The sequence below is a fragment of the Sciurus carolinensis genome, chromosome 17 (assembly GCF_902686445.1).
Source record: "Sciurus carolinensis chromosome 17, mSciCar1.2, whole genome shotgun sequence".
NCBI lineage: Eukaryota > Metazoa > Chordata > Mammalia > Rodentia > Sciuridae > Sciurus > Sciurus carolinensis.
In genome coordinates, this window is record NC_062229.1 from 52059141 (window position 1) to 52078431 (window position 19291).

General features: G+C 33.7%; 1 protein-coding gene across 1 annotated transcript in view; it reads right to left on the bottom strand.

Moving 5' to 3' along the window:
- Appl1 (adaptor protein, phosphotyrosine interacting with PH domain and leucine zipper 1) overlaps positions 1-19291 on the bottom strand; it is a 37185-nt gene that overhangs the window by 5039 nt on the left and 12855 nt on the right. Inside the window, exons 5-20 of the mRNA XM_047530571.1 lie at positions 18727-18814; positions 17158-17199; positions 16484-16542; positions 14194-14340; positions 12761-12843; positions 11799-11957; positions 10869-11057; positions 8415-8457; positions 7029-7085; positions 4885-4976; positions 4278-4460; positions 2497-2549; positions 1768-1942; positions 1641-1677; positions 900-1046; positions 36-86 (exon numbers count right to left, since the gene is read on the bottom strand). Coding sequence (XP_047386527.1) covers positions 36-86; positions 900-1046; positions 1641-1677; positions 1768-1942; positions 2497-2549; positions 4278-4460; positions 4885-4976; positions 7029-7085; positions 8415-8457; positions 10869-11057; positions 11799-11957; positions 12761-12843; positions 14194-14340; positions 16484-16542; positions 17158-17199; positions 18727-18814 — 1605 coding nt within the window. The remainder of the gene's footprint in view (positions 1-35; positions 87-899; positions 1047-1640; positions 1678-1767; positions 1943-2496; positions 2550-4277; positions 4461-4884; positions 4977-7028; positions 7086-8414; positions 8458-10868; positions 11058-11798; positions 11958-12760; positions 12844-14193; positions 14341-16483; positions 16543-17157; positions 17200-18726; positions 18815-19291) is intronic.

Genomic DNA, 19291 nt, shown 5'->3' on the forward strand with positions numbered 1-19291 from the left:
ATTCTTAGAAAATTAAGCATCTCTCAGAATCTTACCAGTTCAGCATGCAAAGCTATCTGTTTTGCCAGTCCAACAGAATCACAAATCTAAAAAAGGAAAAAGTATTTTAAAAACTCAAGTTCTTAAAGTAAAAATTCAAGTATCCAATTAGCTGATATAACTTGTTTTATAACTCAACATAATATACTATTTCAAGTAAAAGTTGATGTAAGGATGTACCAGCCCCTAAACCAAGACTTGTGTATGTTTTCTCCTTTTTTGGGGGTGGTAGTGGTGAAGGGTGCTGACGACTGAACCCAGGGGTTCTTTACCACTAAACTTCATCCCCAGTCCTTTTTCATTTTTTATTTTTAAAGACAGTCTAAGTTGCAAAAGATGACCTTGAATTCGGCATTCCTCCCACTTTAGCCTCCTGAGTTGCTGGGATTAAGGGCATGCACTACAACTCCTGCTCCTTTCTATGTTTTCTTCAGAGTCTGTGAGCTTTCACAGATGGCTCTCCCTCCTTCACAAACAGTAGTTCTCATTATCACAAATTCATTACTGAGGTAGTTCAGCTGCAAAGAATGAGGGAAGCAGCTGCTGGTGCTGCATCTTAAGCTGATGACACCTGAAACTGACTGATTATAGGAATATATTCTGTTCCCAGGATAAGTTAAAGAGGGGAGAAGATTTCACCAGCTATCAATGGTGAGGAAGACATGGGTCTAGAGAGTCAGAAGGCCCAATCTCATCAGCTTGGTGCTCTTCAGAGCAACATGCTTTGGACAAGCAACTCGATCATAGTAGGCAAAATCTGGGAGTTTTTGTTTTTGTTTTTGTTTTTTTTTCCAGAAACCTAAGGAAAAACTGACTATAGTATGTATTTTACAACAGAAACATTTTGAAAAGTCAGATACCTTTTCCCCTTCATTGTTTGATTCAAATATATAGCATACTGATGACAGATTACTTTCACTTCTCCCTCCTGATGTACGGAGAACAAATCCAAAAAGCCGCTTATTTTCCTGGTGTGTAGCGTACAAAACTACACAGGGTAATGGAAACTGCCACAGAAAAAAATCAGAAGTAAACATGAAATCTCCCAAACCATTATAGCAGCATCAGATATGACAAACTCATATGCTAAGTTCTAAAAATATCATAAATAGAATTTTAAACTTCATTTTTAACATACTGGTAATCCAAGGACAAATAATGTCATATTTGGTTTGGATTACCAAAGTGAATAAGAGGTTGATGAATGCTGAGTTTTATTAGTGATTAACACATTTTACAAAATCAAATTCAATAACAAAACTGGTCTTTTTAACAACTGATTAAACACTTGCAGGTAATTTCAAACTAGATAACTACAAAATAAACAATTATGATCACCTTTTAATTCCTGCTGTTAATTTTTTTATATGGTATGTGCTCCCTAATTAAGAGATAAACTCCTAAGTGTCATACCAGATTGTGTTGATTCTTCTAAGTTACATTCAGCATTCAACTATAACTTTTTGGAGAGAGCCAGAAAATTAACTATAAAGTGCCTAAAGAACAAATATAACTTATACTATCATACCTGAATATACAGAATCAAGATTATCAAGTTAATAAGATGTGTACATGCACAAAGGGACTTAAAAATAACTTACCGTGAGTCTTGTAACTTGTGTCTGTGGGTCAATTAACCTACAATAATTAAAAATTAGCAAATTTTAATTAGGCTGAAATTATGTAAACATTTTTTCCTACAAGTTTATTTAGGGAAGGTTTACTTACTTTAAACAATCACAAGTGACTAATAAATGTGATTCTGTCATACGAAAGATGTTATGGATGGCCCGAGCAGCTAAGATTTGGCGCATCGTTTCATAAACAACATCTGGATGATCATCTGACTTCACCTCCATAGAACCAAGGAATCGGACAATAAATAACTGATGAAGAATAGAATCTATAACAGAACAAAGTACATTATACATTTTTAAACCTCACATTTCTTTTCCAAAATAATAAAATATACTGCTTCCTTTTAGATTTTCCAGTGAAAAATTCAACCTAAATTTAGAAATAACTTATCCAGGCTATACTGTGCAAGTTATAGCAAAATTAGCATAAGGTAATTAATAATTCAACAATGTGGCTCTGGGGAAAAAGAATTCCTTGTACTACTCTTGGAACTTTTCTAAAAGTCTGGAAATATATCAAAAAATAGTTATTGGAAAAACAAAAAAGTTATGTTCCAGAACCAGAAGTAAAACACTAGTTGTTCAGAAAAGTTTGAAGGACAGCTAAGGCATAGAGAATTTAACTATGAGATCAAAGTATGTAGTATTCTCTAATTCTGTGTGAATAACATCTCAAATCAGATTAAATTATATTGTGTAACAGAGGAAATTTCAAAGTTAAAAAAACAGTATAGTAGCAAAACAAGTGTAAATGACAGATTATTCACACAGTTTACTACAAGTAGTTTTAAAATATAAGAAAACTGCACATCTGTTCTACCTTCAGTTTCTGATTTTGTACTTCCTCCAGATTCTCCAAATGGATTTGTACGCCTAAAAAGTTTAGAAAAAAATATGAATAGTTACCATGAACCACATGGAACATATCTTATCAATAAAACCAGAGCTTACACGTCACAAAAGTTTACATATACATTTTAAAAAGGAAAACTCTGCCCGTTCTGTTAAGGAACAATACTGATAATCAAATTACTGTATGACCTCTGCCTTAATCCACTGAGTTAATAGTCTGAACCCAATGTTGCTGTATATTAGAAGACAACGAATGGAAGTTTAGCCTCATACAATAACAACAACAACAATCAACATCATTATAAGCCATCTTGCAAAAGTTCTTGAATTTTAATAAGCTAGCATAGGGAAACATTAATTTCGCTACAATATTAACTGCTTGAGAGAAATGCCAGGATCTCCTAAGACTATAAGAGCCTCTTTTTATAAAAGGTTCTCTAGGTACATGCTGTGAATTAACTATAAAGATTTTCTAGTTTTATACCTGCATTTCCAAGGTCTAGGGTATAGCTCAGTGGTAAGAGTTCTTGTCTAGCATGCTCAAGACCCTAAGTTTGATACCCAGTACCACAAAAAACAAACAAAAAACAACCCTGGATTTCTTAAGGCATAAGTAACAATGCAAAAAGAAAAGTGAACTAGAAAAAGAAGCTAATTCTGTCCTTAGTGTGCTTGGCTCATAGCACACCCACAATGAAGGAAGAAGGGTACCATTCAAAGTAGGTCTTGGAAGCAGAGAGCTAAATGGTTCTAAAATAATATTGGTACTAAGGTAACTACCAATTAATCTCTCTAAGATAGGCCTGGCCTATTATATCAAATGCTAAGTATATTTCTGTGATCAAATGTAAATGATTTCTCTTGGTCACAGCTTTGTATATCCAAATTAATTTATTATCAATTTTTGTTTTGTTTTGTTTTTGGTATCAGGGATTGAACCCAGGGGCACTTAACCACTGAGTTACATTCCCCATTCTTTTTATTTTTTGAGACAGGGTCTTGCTAAGTTGCTGACACTGACTTTGAACTGGTGATCTTCCTGATTGTTGGGGTTATAGGTGTGTGCCACCATGCCTGGCTATTTTAAATTTACTAAATACCCAACAATTTAATAAATGATTTTGCCATAAGTCACATTTTCTTCATTCATAGCCAAAGGAAAATTTTAACTGCTTTGATAGGACTTTCTCCTAATATAAACAAAACATGAATCAAAAATAATTCATGGCAATGATAAGTGCTTTTGTATCTTCCTGAACATTTCTTATTCTGATACAAGGTATGTTTTAATAAACCCATAGCACATATATTGCGCCTTTAAGAATTTAAGTGCCATGACCTAAAGATACAACTATCAACTTTCTTCTGCAGTTGTCACAGCAAATACCTAAGAAATACACCTGATAAGCAATTCAGAAGTAAGAATTTTTTAAATTACTTAATTTTTTAATTCAGAAAGATCAGAAAAACCTGTATAATTTTTTCCTATTAAAATTATGTTAGGGGTTGGGCTTAGTGGTAGAGCACCTGCCTAGCACATGTGCAGCACTGGGTTTGATCCTCAGCACCACATAAAAATAAAAAATAAAGGTACTGTGTCCATCTACAACTAAAAAAAAATTATGATAGGTAATTAAAGAAAGTACAACATAGTTAATGCACATATGTGAGAAATGACTCTCAAATGCAGAACTGGAGTTACAAACCTTACAGACCATAGCATAATGTTCCTGTGATGCTGTCACTCACCTGCCTCCCTGGCCAGAGGTTTTGGCCTGGCCAGGCTGATCTTCACACACAGGAGAAATTATGTCAAACTGTATTGGGGTGTCTGGAGCAACAAGAGAATCTAGAGAAAGGGCAGCCAAATTTGTGGACTCAGATCCTAAAGATCCTGAACTGCTAGTTCGAGCTGTTGGTGGTCGAGATTGTCTAAGTGCAAAGGAAAACAAGAAGACACTGCATTTAGTTTTCTTTTGGAAACTGACCACTTACACTATGAAAAAAAACCAAAAAACAAAAAAACAAAACAGTGTTTTAGCTCAATGAGACAGTAAATTTCAGTAAAAATAATCCCAAATCATAGCTACCTAATAAAAGCCTTCTTTATTTCTAATTATTAAACTAAAAAATCACCTCTACCTAGAGATTTAGTTGGAAACACTAAGGACATTTGATATTATCATTTACTTAGCACTCTTACTGATAAATTTATCATTCTGAAAATATACTTTCTCTGTTGTTAAGGGAACTATTTAGTACTAATGTTAAGTAGTACTGCTAAAATCAAAGTGTTCATGAACACTTTAAATAGCCCTTATAGATTTCTTTAAATAACTCAAGTGTGGTAACTCACCCTACTGGACGCAGGCTCTCATGCCTCTGCTGGAAAGAAGGGGAAGGAGTGACAGCTTCCAGAGCTGACTGATTTACTCGTGCAGCCGTTTCCTATTTGATTTTTTTTTTAAAGGACAAATATTAGTCATGAGAAACCAAAAATTTGAACATAACTCTGAATTGCCAGATTGCTTTTGAGTTACACTAAAATATGTAGTAAAGCTACTACAGTAGTTCTACACTCTCTTGTCTCACTATTATGGTGCATAACTTCACAAAATTATAAACTGACGTTTCCTATTGCTTCCTATAATCTAGAAAAAGTATGATTACTCTCTACTAATATGCATAATGTGAAAATATCATTTTTTCTACAAAGTTTTAACTATGAGATAAGGTTTGTAATGCTAGAACCAGGCACAGTGACTAGCACTATGCACTTTTAATATATTTGTTGAACACAGGAATTTAGAAAATATAGGAAATATTCACAAAATGAGTTAGTATTTTGTAACTTTGCTGAGAAAGTTTTCATAATTTTCCAAAATATATTATATTCAGAAATATCTATAAGTTTATTAATTTATAAGTTATCATGGATATTTTCAAAACTTTAAAGAAAGAAAGCTTTCTAGTTTTTTTTTTTTTTTTTTTTTTTTGGTATCAGGGATTGAATTCAGGGATGTTTAACCACTGAGCCACACCCCCAGCCCTTTTTAAATATTTTATTTAGAGATAGGGTCTCACTGAGTTGCTTAGGGCCTTGCTAAATTGCTGAGGCTGGCTTTGAACTCTTGATCCTCCTGCTCAGCCTCCGGAGCTACTGGGATTACAGGCACACACCACCACGCCTGGTTCTAGCAGTATTTTAACTTATTGTTTATTAAAACTACCAGCAGGGGTTGGGGAGATAGCTCAGTCGGTAGAGTGCTTGCCTTGTAAGCACAAGGCCCTGGGTTCGATCCCCAGCACCCCCCCCCCAAATAAATAAAAAATAAATAAAATAAAATAAAACTACCAGCTAAATGAAAATGGTATTTAGAATTCTGTTTTAATGCATAAACAGTCAATGCTATTCTATACACACTTAAAAAAGGATAAGATGGTAAATTTCATGTGTTTTACCACTAAAGAAACGGTCATTAAGGACTAGGAATCTCAGTGGTACAGTGTTTGTCTAGCATGTGCAAAGCCCTGGATAAAATGTCTAGCACCACAAAAAAGAAAGAAAGAAAATAGGAAAACAACAAAACAGTTTTACATTTCTGTGTCTCACAGCAAAAATATAAATATAATGCCACAAATTGATTCAAATTGCTATTCTCCTTAATATAGATATTATGCTTCTAGATTACCTGAAAATTTTAACAATTAGAGTTCTGATAACTGGCAAGAAAGACCTGTAAGCCTGAATTATACAAATCCAAACACTGTATTCCCTAGGCGAAAACAAATAATTTGCTTTTTTGGGGGGAGGCGGGTACTGGGGATTTAACACAGGGGCACTTTACCACTGAGTTATCCCCAGCCCTTTTTATTTTTTATTTTGAGACAAGGTTTCATTGCTTAGGTCCTCCTTAAATTGCTGAGGTTTTGGCCTTGAATTTGCGATTCTCTGGTCTGATTCTCTGGTCTCAGTCTCCATTCACTGGGATTACAAGCATGTAACACCACACCCAGCTTTAATTTGCATTTTACTTTTTGTTCTCCTAAGTAACTTTACAAAAAGAAATAGTTATATTGGGAGGAGATCAAGTTACTAAAATCAAAGTGGTTTTTGTTTTTTTGCAATACTGGGAATTGAACCCAGGGGTACTCCATCACAGCACTCCATTCTAATGCTTTTTATTTTTTATTTTGAGATAGGGTCTTCCTCAGTTGCCTAGACTGGCCTCAAATTTGTGATTCTCCTGCCTCAGCTTCCACAGTTGCCAGGATTAGAAATGTACACTACCACATCTGGCACAATTTCACTACCTTTTGAAATAATTTAATGTTCTAGGAAAATCAGACATTCATAACACACGTTATACAGTAAGCTACCCAAAGTCAAATTAAAAGATTATAGAACTTGAGAAATTATGACACAATTAATAGAAACCATGTAAGCCAAAGAATTATTCAATTGTACTAGATCTGGGTAACATAAAATAAAAATATTACCTCTGGATTTTCACTTAAGTATATTTGTTTAGATATGTTGTTTATTGTACAAATCCACTGCAAGAGGAAAAAACAGAAAAATCTGATTAATATTTTTTCAACAAACTTCTAAAGGACAATGTATAATGAACAACTACACAGAAGTTTTCATTAGAATAAACATGTAATCTTCTTTGTAAGAAAACACCTTGAAACTGGAGGGTGTAGATGTGGTAGAACATATGTTTGTTTATTTACCATATAAATAGGCCCTGGGCTCAATCCCCAGCACCAAAAATAAAATAAAATGAAATCAAAAAACACCTGGCTATAAACATGTGGATGTGAGAGAACATTCACATTTATTATTTTAGAGTCCTAAATTTATTTCACACAAGGAAATAAAAAGTATAGCAATTATGTTAAATTATAATTTAATAGTCTGTATCTTTTATTACTCCCACCCTTAATCTCCACCAGACAAGACAGTCTGAATTCATATCCTAATTCATACCAATGCACAAAATTAAGAGATAAATATCTTTCTGGTGAATATATTTTATATATCTCCCTTGTTTCAACATAGAAAACATTCTGTTCTACATCTTCTACTTCACTCTCAAGTATCCCAGTGCCTGATGGGCCTCATTAAACTAAACTAATATTTTGTTTGGTAAACCATGCAGAGAGCAGAGATATTATCTGTGTTCCCCAGGCACCAAAAGCAAGTTTTAATGTGAATTCTTTTCCAGGAGAAGTAAATAAAAGTAGATCTCTACATAATTTCCAACTATATCTTATAGTAATACAATTATAATTAGATAAAAGTCTCAAAATCAAGCTATGCTATATTTTCATGGAAGACTCTTAAGGCAAAGTTTTTGAAGTATCAGTTCTTAGTAGTACCTTACCTTCCATATTTGGTGTACCAGTAATAAAAATGGAGCCAAAACTAAAAGGCTTGTGAGGAAGAACAAAGACTCCCAAATTTTTGTTTTTCTGTCTTTCATTTCCCCAAGGATTAAATTTTTAGTTGCTTCCTTCTATGTCACATCTGTTGCCGCTATGTTGTTAGTGCAGCAAATAGTATCTCAAAGAATTGGTATGAGAGAATAAATTAAACCGTCACCTCATGATACTGATAGCCTGCCAGAAGGCAACAGACACAAGGTCGTTGCTGAATTTGAGCCTTTAAGATGGCAGAGAAATGATCTTTAAGGTCTCTCCAACTATAAAATACTGTGAGAACCTAAAGAATACCACTTTAGAACGAAAGACTTAAAAAATAAACATTTTAAATTTAACTAGGGTTTTTCAAAATTTCTATAATGAACACATTAGTTATGTTTTGCCCTCAGAAAAGTATTTTTAAATGTTGCTGAAGAAAGTAACTAGATAAACTTTTACCTCTTCATGGTCTTTTTTACTCTCTGCTTGCAAAATTGAAGATCTGAAGAAAAATTAAAGAAAAAAGTTTCAGCCTCAACTTTTTTAAAAGAAAAAGAAAAAAAACAAATAAACCCCACAACCAAGAGTATTTTAGGAAGGGAGGCATCAGGACTAATACTTTAACAACTCTAACTTTGGCTATCTATGCAAGATGTACCAAAATGGAAATAGGCACTGATCCTGGAAAGATAAGACCATGAAAGCACGGTTTGAGAAAATGCATTTCAAACTTCTGGTGTTTATCTGGTGATCCCACTAGAAAATACTAACTTCACTGTTGAGTTTCTCCTTTAATAGAGTTAAATAAAAATTTAAAAATATGAATCACGATAATATTTGACTTTTCAAAATGTGTTAATATTTTAAGAGAAAAAAATAATTTTTACTAATTTTGAATCACACCAGGAAATGTAAATTGGGAAATCATGTTAAGCATTAGCAAAAAACTGAAAATATAAAAATTTAAGTACTGTTAATAACATTAACAATTTGATAATATTAATAAATGAACACAGGGATGCCTAGTGTGATAACACACAAAACTGGCATTCGTTATATGTTTGTAGAAGGAATATGAAATTAAACCACTTAATGAATATGAAATAATATCATTTTGTAAAAGATAGTGTGCCATAATATCTTTTTGTTAAGGGGTAAAGGCTGAATTTATTTACTTATTTTCATAATTTTTTTTGTGATGCTGGGCATCAAACCCAGACGGGTCTCAAGTATAATAGGCACCCACTCTACCACTAAGCCACATCCCTAACCCCATAATATCTTAATGTGCATAAATACAGGGGGAACATGACTTTTATGGAACCAGAGGCTGCTCTTGAAAGTTAAGAAAGCTCAGTGGTCAGTATTTTAAATAAGTTGCGGGGGATTGCTAACCTAAGCATCTATCATTAGGAAAATGTTTAAATTATAATGTATGTCCTTAAAAAGACTAATGCAGCCACTATGAAATATTTAAAATAAGTGATCTACATCACAATATTTCTTCACTTATTTAAAAAAGTGTACTCAGGATAAAAACTGGAAGGTAACAAACAAAAAAGCTAATTGTTGCTTCTGGTTAATGAGATTACAGATTTTTCCCCCCATATTCCTTTTTCTCTGTGCTTTTCAAAAATTGTGTTCTAAACACTACTACAGATTCTCATTTTTTTCCTTTTTTTGGGTACCGGGATTTCCAGGGCATTTAACTACTGAGCCAAAATCCCCAACCCTTTTTTATATTTTATTTTAAGACAAGGTCTTGCTAAGTTGCTTAGGGCCTTGATAAATTACTAAGGCTGGCTTTGAACCTGCAATCCTCCTGCCTCAGCCTCCTAAACTGCTGGGATCACAGGCCTGCCCCACCATACCTGGCTAGATTCTCACTTAATAGAAAGGTAACAGAATTTTTTCTAAAGGGCATCATAAATGTTAATGGAGAAAATAATCTGATCAGGAACATATGATTAACATTTTAAAATAACACTATTGCTAACCTATCATATGCTGGTCATATACATGCTAGATTTCTGTTCCTCACAATTTACCAAGTAGAAATTACCACTCCTCTACCTACATTTTACGTGTAGGAAAATGGAGATCAGAGGGGTTAAGGAACTTGTCTAAGATCAGAGAGTAATGGATCCAGACATGGATTTTTACAACCCCACACTTGATACCCTTAATTATCTTGGGCTGTCTTCTCCATAGAATGCAGGATTTTCAGTGACCAGTCTCTTAACATGAAATCATGGTCTTTACCATTTGATCTGGTTTCAACAACCTCAAAAAAATAATTTAACCAAATCAAAAAATAAAATTCAAAACTCATTTCTACAAGATTAAAAAGCAAATTATCTTAGCAGAGTGTGGTGGCACATGCCTGTAATATCAGCAACTTAGGAAGCTAGAGGCAGGGGGATCAAATTCCAGGTCAGTCTGGGTAACTTTATGAGACCCTATTTCTTTTTTTTTTTTTTTTTTTTTTCAGGGCTGGGGATTGAACCCAGGGCCTTGTGCTTGTGAGGCAAGCACTCTACCAACTGAGCTATATCCCCAGCCCCCATGAGAACCTATTTCAAAATAAAAAATAAAAAGGGTTAGGGATGCAGCTCTGTGGTTGAGCACCTCTGAGTTTAATCCCCAGTGTTTAGGGAGGTGGGGGTAGCAAATTATCTTAATATATATGCTGAGTCTAAAATGTTCATAACATTTCTGGATAAAAAGGAATTATCCTGCATTTTGGTAGTTAATATTACAAATTTTATATATAATGCAAGTATTATCCTATATTATAGATTTTATCTGTACTGTGCTCTAAAATATAGATGTTTATCTATAAATGCAGGAATTATCCTGCATTTCAGTAATTTAAAATATTATAAATTTTATTATTAGTAGAAAAATACCAACTTTTTCCCATCAAAAGAGGTGATCTGAAAACAGTATCGCCTATCTTCACAGTCCACAGCCATTACTGAACAGTTGTCTATGTCCATGGCCAGGCCTCCTGCTACATCTCCGCGGGCTTGACTCATTAAGTTCCCACCTTGTGTGAAGTAAAACTGTCTATCCCAGGTAGATGACACCAAGCCTGTTTTACTAAATGAAGAAAGTACATTCATAATTTAATAATGACATACCTAAAATTACCTTATCATCATCCAGAAACAAGATAAAGCATGTTACAAAGAACCAGCTTGCAAAACAGTAATCATGGTGCCAAGAAAATATAACATCAGTTTTTCAGTCTCTAAAACAAATTTATACATACTGACTCACTCATGTGAATGTACCTTTTCCAAAGTAAGGCTGGAAATTATCAGACTGCAGCTATGTAATGATGATCCATAAAAAGTAAGTTATACTTCAATATTCTAAAGAAATAAATTCAAAACAAAAGAAGAATTTATTTTATTCCTAGGGTCAACCTACTTCATCCTATCTTGAGGTGAAAACTAAAATTTTACTTGATATTGTAATTACATATAAAATGTGATAAATGATATTTAACAGCACTCACATGTTATAATAGATTCAAACTAAAAATGGTTTCATTTATTTTTTAATCCCAAATTATTCAATAAATATCTAGGTAGAACTTTACTTTGAAAGGTTTTCATTCGTATACCTTACCTATCAACAAATTCACATAAATACTAACACCACTAAAAAGGTTCTATCTTTAATAAAATCAAGACAATTTGGCAGAATATATTATATTGATAATACCAAATGAATATATGTAATATAATATATATACGTATGTACACACACACACACACACACACATATATATAAAACAAGATATACAATGTATGAAAATAACAATAATTTTCTTACTTTCTAGCATTAAGGTATCCAGCCTTTCGGGTTAAATTTCGATTAACAGGAAATTTTGTGGGATCTGGGTCAGGCACGTATAAAGGGTCACTGGCTACTTCCAAATCCTCTATTGTCTGCTGCATGGTCTCTACATCACTGTCCATTTCCCTGCGAACACTAACAGAACAGATCATTTACTGCAAGCCACACGACAAAGAACTTCTTACCAGTTATGTTTACCTGTGTATTTGTTTTATGCATATTTTTTAAAAAAAGAGACAAGCAGGGGCATAAGTAATTAAAGTGACATGAATGCATTTTCAACAGCTTTACATTTTAGATATTTTGGAAACAATACTAAGTTCAAAAACTAACAAAAGTTACACCAAATGCCTGACTTCTGTCCTGTGTCTTTAAGACAACAATCATTTTTCAGGGTTGGGGATGTAGCTCAGTAGTATAGCCCTTGCCTAACATGCATAAATAAGGCCCTGGGTTTGATCCTCAGGACAGGAAAAAAAATCATTTTTATTTTTATCTCTCTCCATACCTCAGAACGATCACATTACTGCTCAGACTTTTCAACCTGATCAGAATGCAGAACACTGTTGTCTCTCTCTCTACTTGGAAAACAACATTTATTTTGTAATATCCCAAGCAACCCCCACAATTTGGAGTTTAAAGATAATTTCACTGACAGATAATTACTATTATTAATCTGTTTTATTCTGACATAAAAGCTAGTTCTGTATCATTAAAATTACTGTCAAATTTGGCACTGTTATAAAATTCAGAGTTTACATTCTAGGGAAAAGATGATTAAAAAAATAAGAAGCATCCATAAGCTGTGTGAGAAACACTCTCCAGTCAGTAAAAATACTTCCTCAGGAAATTAAGTAGTAAATATTTTTAAGTTATGGCATTTAGCTATTAACTTATTCACATCATTTCATTTTTAATTTTAAGTAAAAAATACTTACTTCTGTACACTTGTTCCAATATTAGCTAAAAATTCTTCCAACTGTTCATTGAGATTTTCAGAACCCATCTTAAAGAAACTTATCTGGGATAGAGGAAGAATGAAAGATTGAACAACACAAACATACACAATATAATACTTCATTGAATCATATTAAAAAATCTCTAAGATACATAGTTAAGTTAAAAGCAAATGATTATTCTATTTGTGTAATAACAAATTGCAGTTTGCAACTTCTACTAAGCAAATAGTCACTGAAGAGTATTTTTTAACTGAACAAATATATATACACACACTGATAAATGCTAAACAATTTATGAAAGTGAAAATAAATTTTGAAGCATATTCAAACAAATCATATAGATAAACTATTTCATATTTACTACAAAGATGAGTTTTAAATCTGAGGAACAGTGAGTATTTTTATAACCTGAAGGATTTTCAAATTTTTCTAAACCCCTGATTTTTAAGGGACTGACATCTTATACTATCCCAAATTCAGTTTTCTAACCTCCTTCCTGATGCACACCTCTTGGGCACTTGAGAGTTCATCTATTACTTTTAACTCAGAAAGTATACAGGAACATGGGACACACAAAATATTTATTCTCTTTCAGATCTATTATGAACCAAAGAGGGGTAGAATAGCAATAGGTATAACTTTGGAATTCATTTAGCTAACTGCTTTCTATCTCCAATGGTGGCGGACAAGGTCCAAATACAACATAAGTGGCATCATTTATCTAAAATATTTGAAATCTTTATTACTATTTAAAACTCAAACACACTGGGCACAGTTGTATATGCCTATAATCTCAGTTACTTGATAGACTAAGGCAGGAAGATAGTAAGTTTAAGGCTATCCCAGGCATCTTAGAAAGAACTCTGTCTCAAAATAAAAAGAGCTAGGGACATAGCTTAGTGGTACAGCACTTGCCGAGCATGCATGTGTCCATGGATTCAATCCCCAGCACTATGCAAATAAATAAATGAATAAAACCCAGACACAAATGACTGTGTTAAGAATAGTTTATAATACTTTACATTTAATGTAAATAACAAGCTTGACATAAAGCTTTTTTGGGGGGGTGGGGGGGCGGGGAGAGTTTTGGGGATTGAACTCAGGGGCACTCAACCAATGAGCCACATCCCCAGCCCTATTTTGTATTTTATTTTTGAGTCAGGGTCTCACAGAGTTGCTTAGCACCTCGCTTTTGCTGAGGCTGACTTTGAATTCACAATCCTTCTGCCTCAGCCTCCCAAGCTGCTGGGATTACAGGCATGTGCCACTGCACCTGGCCCTGACATAAAGCTTTTGAGTTATACCAAAGCAGCACAGAGACTGAGGATTTAGTTCAGTGGCAGAGCCCTTGTCTAGCATGTGTAATACACTGGGGCTCCATCCTCAGCCCCAGGAAGAAATACAGTATTTACCTGAGCTTGCATGTATCCAAGTAGAGGTTCTAACAATGCTATCTTCTTCTTGTATTGAAGAGTATTTAATGCACAAAAGTAATGCATCATGGTCTGGTGCTGTTTTTTTCTGGAAGTATACACATCTTCTGTTACTTCATATTTCACCTTTGAATGAAAAGATTAAAAAATACTATTATTTCCCTACTTTTTAATTATCTTCAGTGGTAGCTATGGGGATGAGCCTACCAAGGAAATTAGTATATATCACCAGCAATTGAACATAACTGTTTTCTGATCTATTAGAAATTCTTCAACATATTGAATAAATTGATTTTCCTGTTTACCAGCCACATAATTTATAAATGCATATTTTCATATAACCAAGAATGTAAATATCTAAACTAAGCATGGCAAAGAAAGTCTACATGGAGGAAAGGCACACAATGGTTTGTTACTAACTTCACCATTAGTTTTCAACCTCAATCAGTTCACAGCATACATTCTTCCCTTCTGGTTCTCTCCCTACCGCACCTGCTCTTCTAATTGCTTGTCGTCCTTCACTTAAAGTACATGTGGTCCCTTAGGTTCTTTCATTCAGACAACAATTACTTATTGAACATCTATTATATTACATGCATCAGTCTCTTCTCTCTTCCTCCTCTCCTTACTCTCATTATCCTTATACTCTGCCACCTAGACTAGTTGCATGCATTCACACAAAAGTCTTCAATAAATGTGGAGTATCCACTCCTGGAGGACAGGAGTGGAGCCTACCCATATTATTCCCCCAAGGTACCACACCTACTGCCTGTCATATAGTAGGTGCTCAATAAATTTAAAAAAAAAAAATTTTAGTTGTAGGTGAACATATAATACCTTTATTTTATTTATTTATTTTTATGTGGTGCTGAGGATTGAACTTAATACCTCACACATGCTAGGCAAGCACTCTACCTCTGAGCCACAAAAAATGGTGATAAATGTTTTTTAAAAAATACTTTTAACAGTCAGAGGTAACACATGCCAGATTTTATTCCCTAGAGCTTTTAACTACTTCCATAAGGCAGAGTGACTAAATGCAGACCTCAAAATGTATATACTTTGTCAGTTTTTGCACCATCGAATAATTTCTGGACTAAAATTAGAAATGGAAAGCACATCTTGGGACTTTATGTGAGAAACATTTTCTTTATTGTCACAATGACTGTTACACAGCGTTATGCTTTAGATCTTACGCAACCCCCAAAAGCTACTTGTGAAATAATGAAAGAAAGTTTAGAGGTAAAATGATTGGGTTAAAAGAATTTTAACCTAATCAGTACATTAATCCTCTGACAGGGATTAACTGGATGGTAATTGCAGGCAGGTAGGGTGTGGGTCCTTGGGGGCATGCCTTTGGGTATGTATTTTGTCCTTGTTGAGTGAAGCACTCTCTCTTTGCTTCCTGGCGCCATGTCCCAGCTGCTTTCCTCTGCCCTACTCTTTCCTTCTGCCCCAAGGAATGGAGTCGGCCTTCTATGGACTGAGCCCTCTGAAACTGTGAGCCCCAAAATAAACTTTTCCTCCTCTAACTGTTCTTGTCAGGTCTTTTGGTCATAGCAGTGAAACGGTTAAGACACACAGTAAGTCATACTCAGTTGTGGATTCCCATAAGCAGTTATTGTGTCTCTCTGAGCAGCTACAGCCAAGACTGCAGATACCAAGTCCCAGGCACAAAGATCGACTAACTCTCAAGCATCCAATAAGGCCTACACATGAGGCTTGTATTAGGCACTGGAGAGTTGATTTTAAGGAGCACCCAGCTAATGTTGCTAATATGCTGTTCTTTAATCTTTACTTGAATGCTTTTCTCTTCAAATATAATGTAATATTTCTAGAATTCATTCCTTGAGGACAATATTCGCAGTAAATGAAGAGGGCCTCATAATAGAACTTCATTGGAATTGGGTCTTTAACAATTCAACTTTTGACTACTGTATCTCATTTCTCAATAAAGGCCACATAAAAACAGAAAATATGCAATGTTACCAAAATACAAAGCAAAAAGAGGCAGTGTTTTATATTGGTCATCACTTACATTTATGTTTGATTATGACTTATCAAATTCTGGCAGAAGAAAAGTATTTCATTTAAAAAAGAGACTAAAAATTATCAGAAAGGTTTTTGAACAGCTAATAGGGAAAAATAAAGGAAGAGCAGTACAGCAAAACATACAAATCAACTACTGGGTCTATTTTTAAACAGGGAACACTGAACAACCTAATGAAATCATCATTAATTGTGATACTGAAGGAAGTATACATCACACCTTGTCATTTTCTCTTTTTTTTGACAATCGGCTATATCTGTTAATTGCAGCATCATGATCTGGAAAGCAAAAATGAGTGTTAACAATAGTATTTTAAAAAAGGTATAAATACTTTAAATAATCTTCACATCTGCAACTTTCTGCAAATAATACTAAGCAAGGTAAAAATTCCCTATCACCTAATAACCATATTCAAATTTTCCCCAAAGCCAAATTTCCCCTAAATTATGTGTCTACTTATGTAACTAGTAAAGAAAAGCAACATTTAATTCCAAGGAAATTATAATCCACTAAAAGTTTTTCTAAGTAATTTTAGTTCAAAAACAGCAAATGTTCATTAAAGAAAAACTGGAATATATACAAAAAAAAGGAAGGTAAAATGCTGTGTCACTTCTTTTTTTTTTTATTAATTAATTAATTAATTAATTTATTTATTTTTTTATTATTTCTGTGTCACTTCTTTAGGCATTATAAAGAGAGCAAACTACAAGACTGATGTAATTGTCTTTAAAATTTTTCTTGTAAATAGCATATTCAAGTAACAACATTGATATAAATAATGCTCACAAACTTTTAATTACACTCACTTTTTTTCATTTATTACAAACAATCAGTCAAGATATATACTTATAAATGCATCAATAAAATAAATATGTAAAGTAATCAGGGCTTACCATTACTAGCGATCTGAAACACTTCTTTTAATGTTAGTATTTCTGAAAAAGTTTAAGAATAATTCCAGCTTAGCATATTTATAAAATACCTTTAATTTGTGTATAGGGCTGGAGATACAGCTCAGTCATAGAGTGCTTGCTTAGCATGAACGAGACCCTGGGTTCAATCCCCAGCACCACAAAAAAAAAAAAAAAATTTGCTTACAAAGCAATAAATGCCACTTCAGTTATAATTAAAATTCCAAATAGTATTTTATACTTCCACATTCAAGGTAAAAAGAAAAATCACTGTGTTTCAGCTAGTCTGGTACATTTACCATCATTAGCAACACTTACACTACCAGAAAATCTACTTAGTAATAGGACACAAATTTTAAAACCCATTACAAATGCTAAGACATGTAAATATTTTGATTCAGTACAAGTATATAACTAATTCATTTTTTATATGACTCTAATAATTTCAAGTGCTGAATGAGAAACAAAGCACATTTTATCAATAAGATAATGCCATTCATTATCCTTAGACTGTGAGGAAAAAATTCTTATTTCTTGGCCTTGGAAATGTCCATTTTTGAGCATCATTGCAATTATTAACTCCGTCTCTAAAATCCATTTGTCTTTATTCCATCTTAAACACTTTACTATTCACTGACACATTAGTTCAATGTATGTTTATTTCTATTTTGGAAATAAGCCTGTATGACTGCGTTTAAAAATTATGAGAAGAGTCAATTCCATAAAACTCTCCTTTTATCACCTAGTAACCCTAAGTGGGCAAAAATAGCCACAAACCACTAAGCCATAGGTTGTCATGACTTACAGGTAGGGACCTTCTGCTATAGCTCATATAAACCTCTACATTCTGTGCTACTATCCTAATCCGGGTCTTGGTTATACCTCACTGGACTCTTACAACTTCTTAGTTCATTCTCCTACACACCAAATGCACACAATTCATCCTCCAAATACAAAATGATTGTGGCTCATTACTTCTTAAAGACCTCCATTGGCTTCTCTTTTTTCATAAACTCAAGTTCAACATCGTTAGTATAATCTAGTTCCATCTAATCTAATTCTAGATTCATCTCCTGCCTTGCCCTGACAACATTCAACAATGCAGTCACACTGAATGTTTTATTATCCTCAAAACAAGCTACATATGTCTATCAGCCATACATTTGTGCATTCTAGTCCCCCTAACAACAGTGATTCTTCTCCTGGCACATTCCTTCTATTGTTCAATGCTCATGTCATATGTTTTGTGAAGTCTTCCTGACTCTACTCCGAGACCTCACAGAACCTTCTCATTCCCTAATTAATAGAGACACAGTGTCCTAATTATGTGTCTACCTATCTCCTTCTCTAGGATTTCCTCAGGAAATACTAATATATCAGTATTTAGATTCAATACCTATTAAAATCTCCTACAAATGTTTGGTGACTGATTACAGTGAAAGAGGCACAGGGAGTGGTCAGAAATGGTTTAGGTATGAAATAAAATACATTTTACAAGAACTGAGCTTCTGGCAGTTGACAAAAGTAAACACAAGCCTTTGACTTCAATACCTTTCAGATCTCTTTCTTTAAACTGGGTAATGGGGAACATCATGGCATCAGCAAGTTGAGTTGAGAGTACCGCATGACAAGAACTAAGCTAGTAAAAGAAAGACAAAAAACGCCAAATAACTAACAGATACCATTTATAACTATGTCTTTACGGACACATTTAACTAATGTTATATAAATTAAACAGAATCTAGTAAAAAAAAATAACTCTGATACATTTCATATAACACTAAAAATTATGTGATAAAATACAAAGTATTACATAGCAAAAAAATTCCATTTAAAACTCTTAAAAGAAAAAATGATTCTGGATTTGGCAATGATTTCTTATTTTAAAATTTTTTGTTTCTTCTTAGTTATACATGACAGTAGAATGTATTTTGACATATTATACATAACTCCCCATTCTTATGGTTGTACATGATGTGGAGTTACACTGGTCGTGTATTCATACATGAACACAGGAAAGTTATGTCCAATTCATTCTACTGTCTTTCCGATTTCCATCCCACCTCCCTTCCCTTCATTCCCTTTTGTCTAATCCAATAAACTTTTATTCTTCACT